The sequence below is a fragment of the Crinia signifera genome, chromosome 5 (assembly GCF_055691185.1).
Source record: "Crinia signifera chromosome 5, ASM5569118v1, whole genome shotgun sequence".
NCBI lineage: Eukaryota > Metazoa > Chordata > Amphibia > Anura > Myobatrachidae > Crinia > Crinia signifera.
In genome coordinates, this window is record NC_139221.1 from 313,873,808 (window position 1) to 313,887,158 (window position 13,351).

Sequence of the window (13,351 nt, forward strand, 5' to 3'; positions counted from 1 at the left end):
ACCTACTGTGACAGGAGCTACTGGCGCAAATGACATCTAATTGCTCCAATCACAGGTTCCCAGATTCTGCAGTTTCCACAAAACTTGGTTAATCATTAATTACTGCCTGAGAATGACGACTATTGTCTTGGTTTCATTGATTATGCTGAGGATTTCATCGAAGGAAAGTTCAGCTGAAATTGTGGAAACAAATACAGCCGAGGTTCTATGTATCGCTGCGCTGATATTTCACTGATATTTCCTCACACCGTCATTAATACGGCCCTGCGCCGTATATAGTCAGGCTGAGCAGTGTTACCGTGTCAGTGTCATCGGTGCGCTGATTTAAGTACTAAATGAAACGGTCCCAGGGCAAATAATCCAGCACAAAACAAAATCCCCCAAATTCTTATGGTCCTTGGGGTGCCGGCTTGGTCTGGTCATAGACAAACAGAGCATCGCAAATGTTGGTTCACATCAGGGAATTGGACACTGGTCCGTCCTGGAAGGTGATAAGGCAATAAGCAGCATGGATGATGTAATGGTTAGCATTACTGCCTCACAGCGCTGAGGTCATGGGTTCGATTACCACCACGGCCCTAACTGTGTGGAGTTTGTATATTCTCCCCATGCTTGCGTGGGTTTCCTTCCACAATCCAAAAATATACAGGTAGTTTAATTGGCTCCCAACAAAAATTAACCTTAGAATGTCTGTGTACGCGTGTACCTGTGGTAGGGAGTATAGATTGTAAGCTCCACTCGGGCAGGGACTATTGTTATTCTCTGTACAGCACTGCGGAATATGTGTGCGCTATATAAATAACTTGTAATAAATAAGCTTAGTCGCTGATGTCAGATGGGGGTGGGGCAGACTGTCTCCAAGTGCTACCCCCTCCACGGTGTAAACAGGACCCTGGACGCTAGAATGGGGTTACCCATTCACACGGCAGAGCAACCCTGGTCCGACCCACGATTAACCCTTCTTTTAACCCGAGTCAGAATGCTGGATTACTGGACCCAGGAAATTCAAAAAGGCCCTTTCACATCATACCCGGGATCTGCCGAGGTTATTTTGCTATTTGAAAGCGGTATTGGGGCGAGATGTATTACCTTAAGCTGAAAATGTGGTAAAACCCCCGTTTTACCGCGTTTTCATATGTACTAAAACCTGGCCTCACCCATACCGCCGGGCAGGGTATCGCCACCTATGGGCTTCTTTTCGCCACCGTAGTCTCGCCGACCCCCCTCTCCCCCACCCTCCGTCTTACCTTCCTGCAGGTCCTCCTGGACCCCGGGAGGTAAGCCCTTTCACCGCCGCTATTATCGGTTCCTTTACTGGTAGAAAACACTTTGCTTTTATACGAATAAACATGGTGTCTGCTACATGGTATTAGTAAAAGTGGAATGGGAGAAACAGCAGCCTGGCCACAAAATGCTCAGGATTTCTAGACCAAAGTAGTGGCAAAGCACAAAGCATGGTGGCCTCAGTGCACACTGACTCTGTACATATTAATCTTTCTCAGAAAGACAAACCTGTTTTTCCAGTTGAGCTACAATAGCACAGCATCATTGTTTATACCACTATGTGACCTGTGACTGCGACTTTGTTTTTCAGGCCTAAACAACAATTCCATACCTCCCAACTCTCCCGCTAAACACGGGAACGTCCCAATTTTTGGGGACGTTCCCGCGGCCGTCGGTGTCCCGCTGCGGGGGGGGGGGGGGGCAGTTGGGAGTTCCCCCCAATCTGACCGAATAGATGCTATGCGCACAGCGTCTATTCGCGGCCGAAAGCGGGGGCGCGGTTTAATTAACATAAGCCGCACCCTCATTTGCATAGACCACGCCCCTATTCTGCTATGAAGACAGTTGGGAGGTATGCAATTCTAATCCTAGTGCCTGCTTGTCCCTAGTGTAACTGTGTTTGGGTCTTATGCACTACCCAATTCCATGCCGCCTTCCACCTGTACAGCCTCACACTACGCAGGCGGTCAGCACAGCACATTGCATTGAAATTAGATTATTGCAATATTTATCCCTACTAGCAGCTGTGCGCCACCGAATGGAGCAACACTTGAATTGCACCGCTAGACGCCAGCTAATGGCCATTGACAAGCAAAACTCTTCTCCGCATAGGGTTTTGCACTGGGGGCGAGATGTACTAAGTCATGAAAAATGATTAAAATGGAGATTGATAAACCACCAACCAATCAGCTCCTACCTGTCATTTTTCAAACACAGTCTGTGACATGGCAGGTAGGATATGATTGGCTGATGGTTTATCACTCTCCATTTTATCACTTTTCTAGCTTAGTACATCTGGCCCTACGCTCCAAAAGTGATAAAATGGAGAGTGATAAACAGCCAGCGGTACTTGTGTATTATCACGGCGCCCATCGCATTGCATACCATAAGGCTTAATATGGTATGCAATGAGATGCGATGCGATAGGACCCGATCTTATATTGCCCACACACGCACCGATCCCGGCGGTGCGATGCGATGGGGTGCGCGCTCCCGCGGCACCTCATCGCACAGTACAAAAAGTATGTGCTGCACATACTTTTTGTACTAGCTTTTTATCGCATCGCATGCACAAGGCATACGATGCGATGCTATGTGTGCTAGTTAAGCACACATAATGTGCACAGAATGCACGCCGGGATCGATGCGTCTGTGGGCACCTTTATACAATTTAAAATTGTATATGGCATACAATGAGATGAGATACGATTTTAAATTGTATAATCACACTAATGGGTGCTTTCAATGTTAATTGGCCCCCATATAAGATTTTTAATTGTATAAGCACCCTAATGGGTGCTTACAATGTTAAATGCACCCCCACTATCAACACCAACCCGAAGCGTGGCAAGCGCAGTGAGCCTGCGAGGAGCGGCGGTACGTGTCCTCCGACCTTTTCATACCCCCACTATCCATGTCGGCGTGGAGTTGATTTTATATAGTGTGGCGAGCGCAGCGAGCCACCGAGCCCGAAGCGTGACGAGCGGACGCGTAATACATGTAAAGTAAAACGCGGGCGCTCGCCACGCTTCGGATTTGGTGGCTCGCTGCGCTCGCCACACTATATAAAATCAACTCCACGCCGACATGGATAGTGGGGGTATGAAAAGGTCGGAGGACGCGTACTGCCGCCCCTCGCGGGCTCGCCACGCTCCGGGTTGGCGTTGATAATGGGGGTGGCGTGGGGGTGCATTTAACATTGAAAGCAACCATTAGTGTGCTTATACAATTTAAAATCTTATCTCATCTCATCTCATTGTATGCCAAATACAATGGTATACAATTTTAAATTGTATAAGATGCCATAAGATGGAAATCGTGGGCGCCGTGCTAATACACAAGTACCCAGCCAGCCAATCAGCTCCTACCTGCTATGTCACAGACTGTGTTTGAAAAATGACAGGCAGTAGCTGATTGGTTGATCACTTTCCATTTATCACTTTTGAAGCTTAGTGTAAGGGACAGATGTCCCTTAGCCTTTTATTATATAGGAAGTAATAATGTACAGCATTGAAGCCCACTAAACAAACCTTGATGCGTAGTCCAGTAACTCAGGAAGTGGCAAAGTTTGGTCCTCAAGAGGCCATGTTTTCCAGATCTCCTAGCTGGTGCATTTATGCATTCAGATGCTAACTGACTTTCTACAGCAGGACTTAAGGTGCATTACAGACAGCGAAAGGAACACAGATGATTTGGGTAATACAGGAGTAGACAGCCACACAGTAATGAGAACAGAAATCCTTGCGTGCACAGTAAGCATAATGCATTCTGGGAAATAACCTCATTGGGCTGTATATTTCCTGTTAAGGGTACCAGGTGAGGCAGCCATTTTGGACACACTGTGTAGGATTACCCTGGGTGGAATAGGTTACTCCTAGAAGAGATGACACAAAATGGGGTGATTGCAGCCTCCTAACGCTCAGATTTTTCATCGCATCTATGAGTGTACCGGATGAGGCGGCCATGTTGGGTGCACTACGAAGGTTACACTGTGGGAGGTGAGCAGTGCAAGCACCCAATGCATATATCAGAAAATGGGCACCTGTGTAGTAGTATGATATACCCTGTATGGAAAGATCTACACCAGGCATGTCCAAACTATGGCCCTCCAGCTGTTGTGAAACTACAAGTCCCATCATGCCTTGCCACAGCTTTGCTATTATGGAATGCTAAAACTATGGCGAGGCATGCTGGGATGTGGAGTTTCACAACAGCTGGAGGGCCACAGTTTGGACATGCCTGATCTACACACACTGCAGGTTACTTTGGGGAGGATAAGCAGTTGATAAAAGTGAAACATACAGGGCCAGATGCACTAAGCTTCAAAAGTGACAAAATGGTTTGGATGGATGGATGGATGGATGGAGTGATAAACAACCAACCAATCAACTCATGCCTGACATTTTTGAAACACAACCTATGACACGGCAGGTAGGAGCTGATTGGCTGGTTGTTTATCACTCTCCATTTTATCACTTTTGAAGCTTAGTGCATCTGGCCCACAGTGTTGTCAGAAGAGGCAGGTGAATGGGACATGAGGAAATGGCATTAGGAACAGGCAGCAGAAGGCCGCATCAGCACAGAGATACAACATAATCAAATATAGAGGTAGATGTATGAACAGAAGCAGTGATGAGGGAGAAGTGATCCAGAGGAGGAGTGGCCCATGGCAACCAATCAGCTGCTCTGTATAATTTTATATTATGCAAATTATAGATGTAACTTCAGTGCTGATTGGTTGCCATGGGCCTCTTCTCCTCCCTTATCACTGCTTCATACAGCTACCCCACAGTTACAGATCTATATGCAGCGAAGCAGAATATTAACGCACACTTTACCATTATCATTTGTAGTGCCACATGGACGGTAAAGTATGAGAAGTCCCCAAAAAATAGAAACAAAATTGTGAAAAACGTATGTCGACCTTTTCATATGTCGACCTTTTGACTGTTTACCTATTGCAGTGACCTTTTGGTGTTGAGCTATTGACTGTCTATCTAGACACTGTAAGTCCATCAACCAGAACCATATATTGTGTCCCAAGGGTAGGAGCAGCCACCATCTGCATCAATGGGAAGGATCCTGAGCATATCGGCGAGTCCAGCGGTATGAGGCCAGGCGGACCAGTGCAGGATCCAGAGGGCAGGGAAGTCTGTCCATAGCAACAGGCGATAAGAGGTCGGACAGCAGAGACCCTGGGGTAGTGGCACATAGGCAGTGGCGACCTGAGGTAACGGGGAGCGGAGGTGTAGGTAGGGAGCCATTTCCCACACAGGTTCACACCCAGGCAGAATGTGTCGTTGGCGCAGAAAGATGGCCACCGCAACAATGTAGTGCCGATGGCCTTGGCACTCAAGCGTCGTCCTATGGCGGTGGTGGCAGCATCTGGAGCACAGATTCTAATTTAGGGTGCGGTATAGCTCATAGACCATGTCTACTAAGGCCCCCCATACATTAGGCCGACTTGTCCTTAGGACAAGTCGGACCCAATTCTCCTGTGAGCCGCCCGGCAGCTCCCCGGGAGGCTCACATACAATTTGTCACTTGATGAGCCAGTTTTTACATGTGATAAATCGCTTGCGATTTATCACATGTAAAACAAATGGGGAGCTGCAGGGCGGTGAGGAGCAGTGGGGGCGGGCGGCGGCAGTAGTGGGGGCGGGCGGCGGCTCACAAATGAGTTCCCGGCGGGTGCCGGGTGCGGCGAGTGATGCTGACCTGGCCGGGCAGCTGTGATCACAAATAGCAGCGCTGCCGCTGCGGGACGGGACGCACAGTGGCGGCTATTAGATTTTCAAAATCCCTGTCAAATGACCGGCCGTTCTGTGATTGGCTGAGAGAGCTCTCAGCCAATCACAGAACGGCCGGTCATTTGACAGGGATTTTAAAAATCTAATAGCCGCCACTATGCGTCCCGTCCCGCAGCGGCAGCGCTGCTATTTGTGATCACAGCTGCCCAGCCAGGTCAGTGTGTCTGCCCGCCGTGCTCCCCCGCCCCCCGGTGTCTGCATGCATAGCATACAGGGAGGTCGGATGATCTTATGTGCTGACCGTCCGACCTCCCTGATCCGGTCCGATGCGCACGGGACCGCGCATCGGATCGGATCATACATCACACACCTGCGATTTTGGGGCGATTTCATCCGGTTATCGGCCCAAAGTGCCGAAATCGGATGAAATCGTCCCAAAATCGTATAGTGTATGGGGGCCTTAAGACTTCAGTAGGTCAACACCAAAAGTTTGACACAAGGGAGAAGTTTGGCAGGAGGTTTTCATGTTTTTTTTTATGTCTATGTCAACATCCCTATGTCAGCTATTATGGCATACTAAAACTTTGGCAGGGCATGCTGGGATGTGTACTTCCACAGCAGCTGGAGGGCTGCATATTGAATAACCCCTGACCTATAAAGCTGTATGTGCTGAAATGCACCGGACATGGGTCAGCGGATTATCTGATGATACAGGTTGAGTTTACCTTATCCATAGTTTCCAGAATGTAATTTAATTTTTGTTGTTGTTGCTAAAAGCACTACTGGGGGCATCTGTAACTGGCACTACTGGGGGTATGGTATGTAACTGGCACTACTGGGGGTATGATATGTAACTGGCACTACTGGGGGTATGATATGTAACTGGCACTACTGGGGGTATGATATGTAACTGGCGCTACTGGGGGCATCTGTAACTGGCACTACTGGGGGTATGATATGTAACTGGCACTACTGGGGGTATGATATGTAACTGGCACTACTGGGGGTATGATATGTAACTGGCACTACTGGGGGTATGATATGTAACTGGCGCTACTGGGGGCATCTGTAACTGGCACTACTGGGGGTATGATATGTAACTGGCACTACTGGGGGTATGATATGTAACTGGCACTACTGGGGGTATGATATGTAACTGGCGCTACTGGGGGTATCTGTAACTGGCACTACTGGGGGTATCTGTAACTGGCACTACTGGGGGTATCTGTAACTGGCGCTACTGGGGGCATCTGTAACTGGCGCTACTGGGGACACCTGTATCTGGCGCTACTGGGGACACCTGTAACTGGCGCTACTGGGGACACCTGTAACTGGCGCTACTGGGGGCACCTGTAACTGGCGCTACTGGGGGCACCTGTAACTGGCACTACTGGGGGCATGATATGTAACTGGCGCTACTGGGGGCACCTGCAACTGGCGCTACTGGGGGCGCCTGTAACTGGCACTACTGGGGGCATGATATGTAACTGGCACTACTGGGGACATGATATGTAACTGGCACTACTGGGGACATGATATGTAACTGGCGCTACTGGGGACATGATATGTAACTGGCGCTACTGGGGACACCTGTAACTGGCGCTACTGGGGCACCTGTAACTGGCGCTACTGGGGACACCTGTAACTGGCGCTACTGGGGACACCTGTAACTGGTGCTACTGGGGGCATGATATGTAACTGGCGCTACTGGGGGCACCTGTAAATGGCGCTACTGGGGGCGCCTGTAACTGGCACTACTGGGGGCATGATATGTAACTGGCACTACTGGGGACATGATATGTAACTGGCGCTACTGGGGACATGATATGTAACTGGCGCTACTGGGGACATGATATGTAACTGGCGCTACTGGGGGCACCTGTAACTGGCGCTACTGGGGGCACCTGTAACTGGCGCTACTGGGGACACCTGTAACTGGCGCTACTGGGGACACCTGTAACTGGCGCTACTGGGGGCACCTGTAACTGGCGCTACTGGGGGCACCTGTAACTGGCGCTACTGGGGGCACCTGTAACTGGCGCTACTGGGGACACCTGTAACTGGCGCTACTGGGGACACCTGTAACTGGTGCTACTGGGGGCATGATATGTAACTGGCGCTACTGGGGGCACCTGTAAATGGCGCTACTGGGGGCGCCTGTAACTGGCACTACTGGGGACATGATATGTAACTGGCGCTACTGGGGACATGATATGTAACTGGCGCTACTGGGGACATGATATGTAACTGGCGCTACTGGGGGCACCTGTAACTGGCGCTACTGGGGGCACCTGTAACTGGCGCTACTGGGGGCACCTGTAACTGGCGCTACTGGGGGCACCTGTAACTGGCGCTACTGGGGACACCTGTAACTGGCGCTACTGGGGACACCTGTAACTGGCGCTACTGGGGACACCTGTAACTGGCGCTACTGGGGACACCTGTAACTGGCGCTACTGGGGACACCTGTAACTGGCGCTACTGGGGGCATGATATGTAACTGGCGCTACTGGGGGCACCTGTAACTGGGGGCATGATATGTAACTGGCGCTACTGTGGACACCTGTAACTGGCGCTACTGGGGACACCTGTAACTGGCGCTACTGGGGACATGATATGTAACTGGCGCTACTGGGGACACCTGTAACTGGCGCTACTGGGGACACCTGTAACTGGCGCTACTGGGGGCACCTGTAACTGGGGGCATGATATGTAACTGGCGCTACTGGGGACACCTGTAACTGGCGCTACTGGGGACACCTGTAACTGGCGCTACTGGGGACACCTGTAACTGGCGCTACTGGGGACACCTGTAACTGGCGCTACTGGGGACATGATATGTAACTGGCGCTACTGGGGACACCTGTAACTGGCGCTACTGGGGACACCTGTAACTGGCGCTACTGGGGACACCTGTAACTGGCGCTACTGGGGACACCTGTAACTGGCGCTACTGGGGACACCTGTAACTGGCGCTACTGGGGACACCTGTAACTGGCGCTACTGGGGACACCTGTAACTGGCGCTACTGGGGGCACCTGTAACTGGCGCTACTGGGGGCACCTGTAACTGGCGCTACTGGGGGCACCTGTAACTGGCGCTACTGGGGGCACCTGTAACTGGCGCTACTGGGGGCATGATGTGTAACTGGCACTACTGGGGGCATGATGTGTAACTGGCACTACTGGGGGCATGATATGTAACTGGCACTACTGGGGACACCTGTAACTGGCGCTACTGGGGGCACCTGTAACTGGCACTACTGGGGGCATGATATGTAACTGGCACTACTGGGGACACCTGTAACTGGCGCTACAGGGGACATGATATGTAACTGGCGCTACTGGGGGCATGATATGTAACTGGCGCTACTGGGGGCATGATATGTAACTGGCGCTACTGGGGGCATGATATGTAACTGGCGCTACTGGGGACATGATATGTAACTGGCGCTACTGGGGACATGATATGTAACTGGCGCTACTGGGGGCATGATATGTAACTGGCGCTACTGGGGGCATGATATGTAACTGGCGCTACTGGGGACATGATATGTAACTGGCGCTACTGGCGACATCTGTAACTGGCACTACTGGGGACATGATATGTAACTGGCGCTACTGGGGACATGATATGTAACTGGCGCTACTGGGGACATGATATGTAACTGACACTACAGGGGACATCTGTAACTGGCACTAAATATGTGCAAGAAAATCATTGCTTAGCATTCACATTCAGTGCCTGTGATAGGACACAAACCTTGTTTCATGCACAAATAAAACATATTTGTGTGTATTTCATGTTTGATGTGTTTGTACAACATAAATGCTAGATACCTCAATATATACCACAACCAAAATATTCCGAAATACAGAATAATCCGTTATCCAAAAGGCTTCAGGTCCTGAGCATCAGTGATACTCAACCTTTTATATACGGTGGGAGATAAGTTGGATCAAAGTCCAACCTTATCAATGTAGGCCCTTCTCTTTTGCTCATATCACCAGCCGATCAGATCCGAACTGCCATGGCACAGGCTGCGTTTCAAAAATGACAGGTAGTCGCCGATTGGTTGGTGGTTTATCACTCTCCATTTTATCAATTTTCCAGTCTTAGTACATCTCGCCCTTAGTGTGGGACTGTGACAGGTTTAAGCTGGTACATATGTTGCACAGGGGCCCCTGGGTCCAGTGGGGTCCACATGGCACGCCATGCTCCAATGTTTTTCATTACTTGCCTCTCCTCTGCAGCGGCAGTTATAAAAAATCACTGGGGAAAATGGCGTAGTGGCCGTTTCCATGGCATTTTGAACATGGGCTGTAGAGAAATCACCAATAAAATGGCCACAGCACCATTTTCCAGGAGACAATTCCCAGTAGCCTCTAGCACAGTGATAGGGCTTACTAGTGTCACTGCTCAGCGCTGCTGGCTACAGAGGAGGGGGTCAGGATGGGGCTGCTCACTGGCACCTTCCACTCTTAAAACATCCAACTGCCACTGGTCACGTGACTGCTCCTGACCACCTGTGCCAGTGCTGGGATTTACAGTGTCAAACACTAAGCAATCGGTCAGGGCCAGTGTTCTCGCGTGGCGTGGCACATCGCTATGCCCCTACACACGGAGCGATGTACTGTAGTGGCATTTTCTTAGCGATCTAGTGAAATTATAAAATGCCCAGGGATCACTACGTGTGTAGGCCCCATAACTCCCACGCACACACACGTATACATACACACACACACTCAGGCCACATGGAAGCTCGAGCTGTAGAGGCGACACCTGCTGGTGGTTGCTGCATATGCACGTTGACTGCTTGCACCTCATACTGTACAGTAGCTCACTTATACTATTGCTACTTACTGTAGCGTTTCTATAGCAACTGCACCGCTGTCTCTGCGCCATTGCTGACTGGATGAGGCTGTTTTCTGACCGTTATTTTTTGTTTCCTTCCCCAGGGCTCGGCAGAAGGGGTGAACAATGGACCGCCATAGCTAGTAAGTCTGTATACATCACAATACCGATGTGTCTAATGCATTATTATGGGGGATGGGTCATAGGATCGACACAATGAAGGTTGACATGGCTACGTGCGACACATGAAATAGGTCGACATGGCAACGTTCGACAGGCTTGACACAAGCATTAGGTCGGCAATGGAAAGGTCGAAAGTCAAAAGACAACATGAGTTTTTTCATCTTTTTGTCACCAATTTTGACGTAGGTAGGGTATGAAATGTTGGCACAAGTCTGCCATTCGAGGGGATTTAAGTCAACATTCGGGACCAAAAAAACTTTTGACTGTCGACCTTCACATTGTGGACCCAATGCTTGTGTAGACCTTTAGTGGTCGACCTAATGCCATTATAGCAGTCAGGAATGGGTCCATTACGTATCACGTATTTACTTCCTGTAGCTGGTTGGTGCCAGGACAGATTCCATAGTGGAAATAAGGGGATGTTTTGTTAGGATCCCTGTAGTCAAAATACCGACAATGGAATCCCGAGTGGTCTAGATGGGTAAGTACTGGATTTAGGTACTAGGGGGAGGTGTGGGAGGGTGTGGTTAGGGGAAGCTGTGCAGGGGGGGCTAGGGGTAGGTTGTGTGGGAGGCGCGGTTAGGGTAAGCTCTATGGGGGGGGTGTGGCTAGTTGGTAGGCTGTGTGAGAGGGTGCGCTGGGGTAGGCTGTGCGGGATGGCGCGGTTAGGGGGTAGGCTGTGCCGGAGGGTGCGGCTAGGGGTAGGTTGTGTGGGAGGCGCGGTTAGGGTAAGCTCTGCGGGGGTGTGGCTAGGTGGTAGGCTGTGTGAGAGGGTGCGCTAGGGGTAGGCTGTGCGGCTAGGGGTAGGTTGTGCCGGAGGGCACAGTTTGGGTTGGGCATTGGGAGGGCACGGGTTGGGCATTGGGAGGGCACGGTTTGGGTTGGGCATTGGGAGGGCATGGTTAGGGTAGGGCATTGGAAGGGCACGGTTAGGGTGAGGCTGTGTGGGAGGGCACGGTTAGGGTGAGGCTGTGTGGGAGGGCACGGTTAGGGTGAGGCTGTGTGGGAGGGCACGGTTAGGGTGAGGCTGTGTGGGAGGGCACGGTTAGGGTGATGCTGTGTGAGGGCACAGTTAGGGGGAGGGTGTGGTTAGGGGTAGCATTAAAATACTGGGATTCATATGAATTCTCACCGTTGGGATTGGAGACTCCTGGCGTTTCGTACCCAACCCTAAATGAGGTGACATAATAAGATACAGCTAGTCAATACCACAACTGCTCCCAACTGAAGACCCTTTGGCTTGAAGCGATAGTCCAGAAGGAGACTCCCACGTCATTTTGAGATAGGGTTTGGGAAAGTTCCAAACTCTCTTCTTGAACATCTATGGTAATTCATTTCTGCAAATAATTGTGTACAGGAACCTGACGCGCCCCTGCTTCTTCCCGTTATTGGCGTGTGAATGTGGGCAGTGTTTAGTGCCCAATCACATTAACATTGAATATTTTGTTTGAGTTTGCTTTTATCGAGCGTCAGGATTCTCCGTTCTCCTGGTTTGGATACGTAATGCTCTGCGTTATTTCGTTTCCTCAGCCATTACTCCAGAGAGTTCTATGACCGGTATGCCCAAGGGCAGGATAAGTCGGTGGTGAATAAGATGCAGCAGAAGTACTGGAAGACCAAGCAGACCCTTATCAAGGTGACCGGGAAGAAGGAAGACGAGCATGTAGTAGCCTCCGACTCGGATCTCGATGCCAAACTTGAGGTTGGTAATGAGGGTTATTTAGCTGTGCGGTACGTAAGGCCGTGATCTAATGCACATCTGTATCCACATATATACAATCGGGGCACAATTGTGTGTACAGCCTTTCAGTAGTGTAAATGAAGACACCTCTACCTAGTGTTCACTCTAGCACCCTGCACCTTTCATTTATGAAAGCTGGTGCCCAAGTAACCAAGGCATAGGTGGTGTAGGCCAGTCAGATAGCCTCACATTCCTCTCACACTGCCTCTTATAATAGCTGTGTGATACCTGGCTGTGATGTCATAGTCCAGTGCCGCAATAACCCAGTACCTTCACACCTGTAAAGTTGCCAGCTGCTCCCCTATTCCAGCAGCTGGTGCCTCGTGTGCTCCGGCCTCCTTCCACACATCGCAGGCGTTAATTGACCACTGCTGACATGCCCTCTAGTGTTTGCGTCCATTTGGTAGGGCAGAGACTGATAGAATCATTTCTTTTAATATCGCTGTGTGATACTGTAAGTAGGAGCTATTAACTATCTCCTATATATTTGGCTACATCTGTCACTCAAAGTGGGTGTCTGTGTCTATAACGCTCTGTTCCTGGACTTTCCTCTTAATGTGTGATTGCCTTCATCTGTGCTGAACACCTTTCTGAGAAATTAACCTGTTTAAAACAGGTGATGGCAATCATACATTAAGGTGAAGTCTAGAAACAAGAGCATTGTGTCCCTCCTGGAGAGGGTCATGTTGGGAGGTATGTGACAGAGAACCAGCCCAGTGAGCCCACAGACAGTGCCAGACACCCACTGCCTTCCCATGTTGCCCAGCACTGCTACTCCACAGCCACCAGGTGAGCGTCCCCCTCCCGCGATTTGCGGCAA

General features: G+C 50.2%; 1 protein-coding gene across 2 annotated transcripts in view; it reads left to right on the forward strand.

Annotated features, from left to right (window-relative positions):
- Positions 1-13,351, forward strand: part of ICA1 (islet cell autoantigen 1) — a 65,085-nt gene that overhangs the window by 6,062 nt on the left and 45,672 nt on the right. For both annotated transcript variants that reach the window (XM_083144826.1, XM_083144827.1), the window contains exons 2-3: positions 10,712-10,750; positions 12,321-12,492. In XM_083144826.1, coding sequence (XP_083000952.1) covers positions 10,734-10,750; positions 12,321-12,492 — 189 coding nt within the window. In that variant the 5' untranslated portion in view covers positions 10,712-10,733. The remainder of the gene's footprint in view (positions 1-10,711; positions 10,751-12,320; positions 12,493-13,351) is intronic.